Consider the following 7,699-nt stretch of genomic DNA (forward strand, 5'->3'; position numbering starts at 1 on the left):
TTCTTTTTTGGCCCAAAAGGACATGATGTCCAAAACAATGTAAAATGTGGACTTGTCAGACCAGAGCACACTTTTCCACTTTGCGTCAGTCCATCTCAGGTGAGTTGGGCCCAGAGAAGCTGGCAGCGTTTCTGGGTGTTGTTGATATATGGCTTTTGCTTTGGATGGTGCAATTTTAACTTGCACTTGTAGATGTAAGGACAAACTGTGTTAACTGACAATGGTTTTCCAAAGTGTACCTGAGCCCACATGGTTATATCCTTTACATAATGATGTCGGTTTTTAATGCAGTCGATGGTCACGGGCATTGAATGTTGGCTTTTGGCCTTGCCACTTAACTTTTGGAACATTTGCTCACGCAGTTGTTCAGGAAGTGGTGAACATCGCACCATCCTTGCTTGTGAACGGCTGAGCCTTTTGGGGATGCTCCTTTTATACCTAATCATGACCAATTAACCTGTTCACCTGTGGAATGTTCCTTACAGGTGTTAGTGTTTCCTTTTTGTTGTCCACGTCCCAGCTTTTTTGGAACTCAAAATCAGTGAATTTTTGCAACAAAAAAAAACAAGGTATATCAGTTTGTACATTAAATGTATTGTCTTTGTAGTGTATTATATTGAATATAGGTTTGAAAAGATTTGCAAATCATTGTATTCTGTTTTTATATAGGACGTTTTACACAACGTCCTAACTTAATGTGAATTGGGGTTTGTACAAAAAAATAACATTTCACTTCAATTGGAGCACTTTTGTCAACTGCCTGAAAACGGCTATTTCAAATGTGGTGCTGCCTGAGCAAGCACAGCCCGCCCAACACAACAGAGTGTCACGCTGATCAATCAGAGAAGACTGGGCTTTTTATAGGAAGACAGGCCAGGAGCTCAAACAGCTAAATGCCATCATATATATGATAGAAACTGAATATCAGACTTTAAAATGACAATCTCATTAGCCTCTCTGCTTGGCCAAGCCCTCCCTGTCCCGCTTGGCCCGTATACTGTACTTTGCATTGGGATCACGTCCCACATTAAAAAATAATATCTAAACTCAGGTAAAGTTTTGCAAATATCAAACCTCCATGGTTTATTACAAAGAGTAATAATTGGCCATATTTGCAGTTTGAGGTGTCCTGTCAACAGTTTTACAGACATATCTAATGGTGGTCTATGTGGAAGGTGCATATTGAGCTGTAGTGAATTCTTTTATTGCAGCAGCACGGTTTGGCCACTGGGACAAAGTAGTAGTGAGGCTGACTGGCCGCATCATATCCTGATCTCTTAATATATCTATGCTAAAAGTCCATTGTAGCTTGCCAGTCAAAACATGTTTGCATGACACTAATAAGCATCCCTTCGCTCTATGTTTCAGCATGGGTCCTACCTATGTCCTCCAATTCCTCAAGGTAGTCGTTATATTCTCTCAGGCTGGGGAAGTCAAAATCTCTCTTGTTGTATCTGCAAAGGAAGAACAAAACTGATGAGACAAATAGTAAAACTTGATGAAAGCAGATATGCACTGACATTAATAGCCTCCATTAAATGAACCATTTTAAAATACCATGTCTGCATACTGCCTAATAGGCACACATTAGATATCAATTAGGGGCTATTAAAGAACAGATGAGAGGGAGAGAGGAAAGCCAGGGAGGGGCTGAGAAGTAAAAACCTGGCAGCGAAAGAGCCTTACCGTTTGAGCCCCCCAGGGAGACTCATTGTCTACAAAACAAACGTAATGAGAAAGACAAAGGTGGCTTAAGAAGTGGGAGGAGGCATTAGATGACACATAAACACGCAGAGCCGCACCCCTCACCCTCATGGTCACTCACATCTTCAGCACCTTCTTGCGAATCTCTACCTCCTTATCAACGGTCGGGTCTTCGAAGAGCTGCACACGGAAGTTGCTCTTCCTCAGGGGCGTGTCACACTGCACACAGTTACCCGAACCACGCACAAACAGCATCTCCACACAGTTCTCGCATCTGTGGAGGAGAGGGGACAAAAAACACAAAAAAACATCAAGCTGAGTCGAGTGTTTCAAGGGATGGCCCTCCCAGGCAGGCCTGTGAGTCAGTTGTAAGCATGTATGTGGCTGCTGAAATACAATTTTCCTCACAGTAAACCAAATTTGTGTTTTTTTTTTTCTCCATGTCTGTAAGTTATCATCAGGCGCAGTGGGTGATAATGGGACATATGAATATTTCCTCTGAGTGCTCAAAGCGGGCTGCGATTATGATTGGAATGTCGATTAGGCTGCCTCCTACTCTCAGACAAGAGGAAATTAGTCTGACACCCCATCAGTGGTGTGTCTGTATTCACTGGAAAAACATTTGCTTTATTGTTATTTCAAGAGACCTCAGTCATGCCACGTTGCATAATATGATAAAAACCCAGCTCTGTAATTCACAGTGTAGTCTATCATTATAAGAATGGACTCAGTCTTACGGAACTTTTGGCAAAGAAATATGGATGGACAATTGCAGTGTTTTGTGTAATGCTTATTTCATTGGTAAGTATTCTAAGATGAATTGTAATTTTTGCTTAAGGCTTTCATTTATCTGAAAATGTAACTTTAATATGTTAAAAAAGCATCAGTATGTTTACATGCAATTCCAACCGGTTTCCTTCTTCTGGCAGAAAATGGCATTATTATTCCTGACAAAGTGCCTAAATGAAAGGAGCCACGTTTAAGCCACATGTATCTACTGTAAAAGCTTTTTACTGAATGTGATTACTTTCCAGGACAAAATACCTAGCAGAATAGCACTGTCATGATGAGTTTTTCAGGCAGCCTTTGGTTCCTCATATCATTGTATTCAGTACAGTAAAGATGCCTGTCCGGTTGACCATTCTTAACAAAAAGCAACAACACTCTTCGGATACTAGTGTTGTGCAATTTCACGTAAAGGTCAGGTTCAAACAGGAAGCTATACTTCATGCACCATGACAACATGACTCCATGGCAACTGTCAGACCTAGGTGAGGGCACAATTGTGAGCTTAGCCATCAATCACACCTTTATGCAGGTAGGCGTTTACCCATCAGTCACACTCAAGCGAGGAGTAGACAGTGAAGACAATGGGAATGTTCCTAAATCTCCCCTGATGGGATGGAGGGGCTGAACAAACGTTTGCACAATACACTCTTTTAATTAAGTCACTGCGGATCCTGTTTTCCACAGGAATTCACCTTCCTGCTTGTGGCCACCTTCAAAAAAACATCTGGTTTTCAAATGTCACTATCTGCTTTGAATCACCAACGGTTTTAACAAAATAGAGCAAAGATGATGGGAAAAGCCAGATTTTTCACCATGCATCATTGATGGTATGGATGATTAATTTATTTCCAAAGTCAAGGACTGGGCTCGAGACAATGGTGCCTAGTCACAAGCTTTCTTGGGATGGAGCCTTTAAGAACAATCATGACAGACTCATCATGCAAGACATTTCACTTCATCAGCAGAATAAAAAAAGCAGTTGAAGAAGAAACTGCAGAGCCATGGAGTTTGCTGTTTACATCTAACCTCTCAGATATGGGTCAAACAAGCCCAACCTGCCAAGTGTGACATCGAGATCTTACAGCCATTCAGCAAACCAATATAACTTGCATTGCAGGAGACTATCTTACAAGCACGCCAGTTTAGCTTGGTTTAGATGAAGCCACAAAATAAAAATGAAAGCTGAATGACAGACAGAAACATCTGCGTCGTCCAGTTGGTGCTTCAGAGCATGAGAAGCCCCTTCTCAAGTGCACCCTAGAAGAGGCAGATGTTCATTGTGGCCCCAGGCTACAGGAGATGTATAGGCCTGGCCATATGGAGGTAGATGGAGGGATTCAGCTTGTTTCCACAGGCCCACAAAGAGCCCATTCATCAACACGGGGCGAATAGTAGGGCGTAGCTTGCCCCCTGCCCCTTAAATGGACCACACAACAGAACTCTCCAAAGGGGAAATCCTGTGTAACTCTAGAGCAAAGAGGTGACCGTCTAAGAGGGAAGGAGGAGATTTTAGAGTCAATTTGCAACCTTTCTTCTGAAATGTGCCTTCTCTGAGTGACAGCTTTCGGATAGCGTGTGTGTTGCAATTTGTAATCAAAAGAGAACTCAGATATCTCTTGCCAAAGCTACACCGTATTACTTGGCTTACTAAAAAGACATTTAAGTGAGCCGACAGATCTCTAGCAGCTTGCCATCTCTGTGTCCCAGGGCTGTTGTCGCTGACTGAGTGCTCCTGACTCCTCCCTCTCTCACCTGTTCTGCTCAGAGCTTCAGGCTCCTATCTTTCCCATCTGCAGCTGTCAGCAGGTCAAAGAAGGGGGTGGTTAGAAGAGGGTGAACAAGGCCCTGGCTCAGCAAAGAAGCTTCCCCACCACCACCACCCCTTGGTGACATTGCCTGCATCTCTGCCTCCTCCTTTTGCAAGAAAGAGCAAAAACAAAGTATCCCTATAAACTCACAAGAGTTGGATTCACTGGTTTCTGCCACAAGGGTCATGATCTTCACCAAGCAATGACTCATTCGGAACAGGGCTTGCTTTTTGTCAAATTTAAACCTGCTAAGACGCTGTGTTGCCCTGTGACCTACAATACCTGCAGCAGTACAGTCAAAAAATGCTGAGGCCCAGGATATTGTATGATTGCTTACATGGGAAGAATGTGTAGGTTTGTGTGATCTTAAAAAAGTGTGAAGCAACTCAAATGGAACAACCAACAATTTAAAATTTAGTAAAACGTGCTGGTAGGCAGATTTCTGTAGACAAAGCCACGCTAGCCATTTTCCACTACTTCCAGTTTTTAGTCTCCATGGACTTTCTCATCCAGCTCCCATCAAGAAAGCAAAAACATTTCTTTCTAAAATTGTCCTAAAATTTCCTTTAATGGATGTTTGTACTGATTATTTAGCCTAAAGTATTTTATGCCCATCCATGTCTTGGAGGCATCTACAGAGAAATGAATGAACAGAGCTTTTACTTCTAGTAATCTGGACGCCTGAAAAAACTTTTCCCACTAATTATCTAAAACATACAACAACCAGGTACAGGAAACTAGCTTCTACTTAATGAGTTGTATCTATCCCCAACCTCACGGAGGGAGAACCCATGTAATCACCACTGTATACTGGGCTACTACTGTCAAATGCCAAAGGACATTGGTCAGGTGTCATTGTGCAAAGGTAATAAATAAAATCATATGCCCCCGGTGACAGGGATACAAAATGTGCTGTGGTGGGGTTTAAATTTAGATGTATGGTAGAGGTGGACAAGCTCAATACTGCATTGCATCGCCTGGTCAGCCCAGAGGGGAACGGCCACTCAAGGTAGAGTGAGCCTTACAGTTATTTATATAAATGAACAAGTGCAGAGAGTCCAACTAGGGCTGCAGCTAATGATTAAGTTCAGTATTAATTTATTTTTTCAATAAATCAATTTAGTCATTTAACCCATATTTGGAAAATACAGAAAAAATACCCATAACAGTTTCCCATAGCCCAATGTATAAAACAGAAAACATTTGGGATATGTGGACAAAAAAGCCCAAAATTAAAATACTGCAATTTAATAGGATGACACATTCACATCTAAGACTGTTAAAGGTTATGTCATACTTTACTTAAAATATGGTAATAATATACACTAAGAAAGGACAAATTCTAATCTGTGAATTTATTCTCACAAATGTAAACAGACGTGCATCACTATGCAGAATTAGGGAGGAACCAAGAACTGCACTTGGTACTGTATGCGGTATGTGCATGTACACATTGGGCAGTCTAATTTCATATTTCCCTTTCTTTCTTATTCACTTTTCCACATAGTCGATTGCATCAAAATGGGAAATCAGTAACTGTGAAATTGAAACATTGCTCACGCTACAGTACAGGCATCCATATCTATCAACTCTCGAAGAAACCCGGCCGCAAACAAAAAACCAAATGACACCAGTGATGCAAATACTGATACAGTTTGAGAGTACAGCAGTTTCAGAGAGGTGCATTAATTCACAGTTGCACCCGCTCTGAGGAATGATTCCAAGGTGACCTGGGCCAGGAGGACATCTCTCCAAATTGCTTCATTGCAGAATCATTTTAATTTTCTGCGTGTAGTCCTGCATCCAGACAGAGGCCGTGAGTTATAAGCTTGCTGACCTGATGACAAAGCACGGCCACTTCCTGATGGTACGGTCAATAAACAGACAGGGTCGAAAAGATGCTCTCATCAGGCTACCACCATCACTGCACGACGCTCATGACTGCACTATGCTCAATGACCAGTTTTTTAAACAGATGACAAGGTGAAATATTGCAAAATGCACAGCAAACAAGTTTTTGACATGACGATGAAGCACAATAAAATCTGCAGCGTCACAATAAATAGCATTAGCGTAAACTAGTGCTAGAACAATTATTACAATACTCTATTAAGCAATCCAGTCAATCAAAATCAAATTTTTCCACTTTTTATTAATTGTTGTTCATTTTTTTAACATAAAATACCATATACTTGTCAATTACAGGTTGACAAGAGCAAAGACTTGCTTACATTGTTTAATGTTATTGTAAATTAAATTTACTTAAAATGTAATCTAATTCTAATTTTCAATATAAGTTAATATTTTAGCCACTGGTAACTTGTGATGGGCATTTTTGATTTTGTGTTTTATGCAAAATGTAGAATCCCACCAGGGTAATAAGTGCTGTAACTGACCCACCACAGGGCTTTAGTAAGTAAGTAAAAACGGACATTATTAAAGTTATGTTTAGGGTTCAGTCTTGAGATGGTTAAAGGTAGGTGTGAAGGTGGAAATGTTTATGTCTAGGTTGCATTTTGACTGGATTGGGTTAGGACAGGGTATGGGGTTGTGACTGATTTCTGTCTCTGCTTGGGCTTTTGTCCATCTCCATAAGATGGTCAATAAGAACCATCTTAAGAGAGAACATTATTCATCAGTTTAGAACAAAAAAAAGCATTAGTCATACTTTGATCATGCAGTTCAGTCCTTGTGTGGATTAGACTGTCTTTGTTCCTTTAAGTTGGCCATTTTTTACCACCTCTGAACTATTTTGTATTCATTATGTGGTCAAAGCTTCAAACAGAAAGTGTATACTCCTCATCTCTCTGCCATCCTGAATTTGCAGTACTTTACATTAAAAGTATTATTTCAAAAGACTGACCACTCCTTCAGCAAGTTATTAAAGAGGGGTACAAATAAGCAAGCCAGGTGCAAACAACGTAGCAATGCAGTTTTATTAATCAGAGCTAACTGTCTGTTTCTAAACAGTGTCTAGCAAGATTGACAGTTGTCACGCAGCCTTATAAGGCTGTGATAGAGCATAAACCACCTATAAACTGTGTTAACTCTTCTGCTTAGGCTAATGCTACCTTTAATGTTTCTAAGAGATAACGCTATGCATATGTAATATTAATATTAACATAACAATATGAATGAGGGGTTTATATCCAACAGGAAGTAATTTTCCGTTTTTATACTAGTCACATTATCTATGACCAGATAGGTTAGCACATTAAACCGTTACATGTTAGCTTAAAGTTCATGAGGTGTGTCAACGTCTTTTGTAAGTTAACGGCCAACCGTTAAGATTTAAAACATTATAAAATAAGACTTAACCGCCTGCTTTAGGGGTTTCTTATGTTAGTAAGTTAGGTGTAAAAAACCTGGGGGAAATGAGCTTCACTCTAGCTACTTTC

General features: G+C 40.5%; 1 protein-coding gene and 1 long non-coding RNA gene across 3 annotated transcripts in view; one reads left to right on the forward strand and one right to left on the reverse strand.

The window, feature by feature from the left end:
• The window catches only part of mnat1 (MNAT1 component of CDK activating kinase), a 34,823-nt gene that overhangs the window by 25,365 nt on the left and 1,759 nt on the right, over positions 1-7,699 (reverse strand). For both annotated transcript variants that reach the window (XM_034858853.1, XM_034858852.1), the window contains 2 exons: positions 1,826-1,978; positions 1,381-1,454 (listed from right to left, as the gene is read on the reverse strand). In XM_034858853.1, the coding sequence (XP_034714744.1) occupies positions 1,381-1,454; positions 1,826-1,978 (227 nt within the window). The remainder of the gene's footprint in view (positions 1-1,380; positions 1,455-1,825; positions 1,979-7,699) is intronic.
• The window catches only part of LOC117936085, a 15,245-nt gene continuing 7,595 nt past the window's right edge, over positions 50-7,699 (forward strand). The window contains exon 1 of the long non-coding RNA XR_004654879.1: positions 50-290. This is a non-coding gene — a long non-coding RNA (uncharacterized LOC117936085). The remainder of the gene's footprint in view (positions 291-7,699) is intronic.

Source organism: Etheostoma cragini, chromosome 20 (genome assembly GCF_013103735.1).
Source record: "Etheostoma cragini isolate CJK2018 chromosome 20, CSU_Ecrag_1.0, whole genome shotgun sequence".
NCBI classification, from domain to species: domain Eukaryota; kingdom Metazoa; phylum Chordata; class Actinopteri; order Perciformes; family Percidae; genus Etheostoma; species Etheostoma cragini.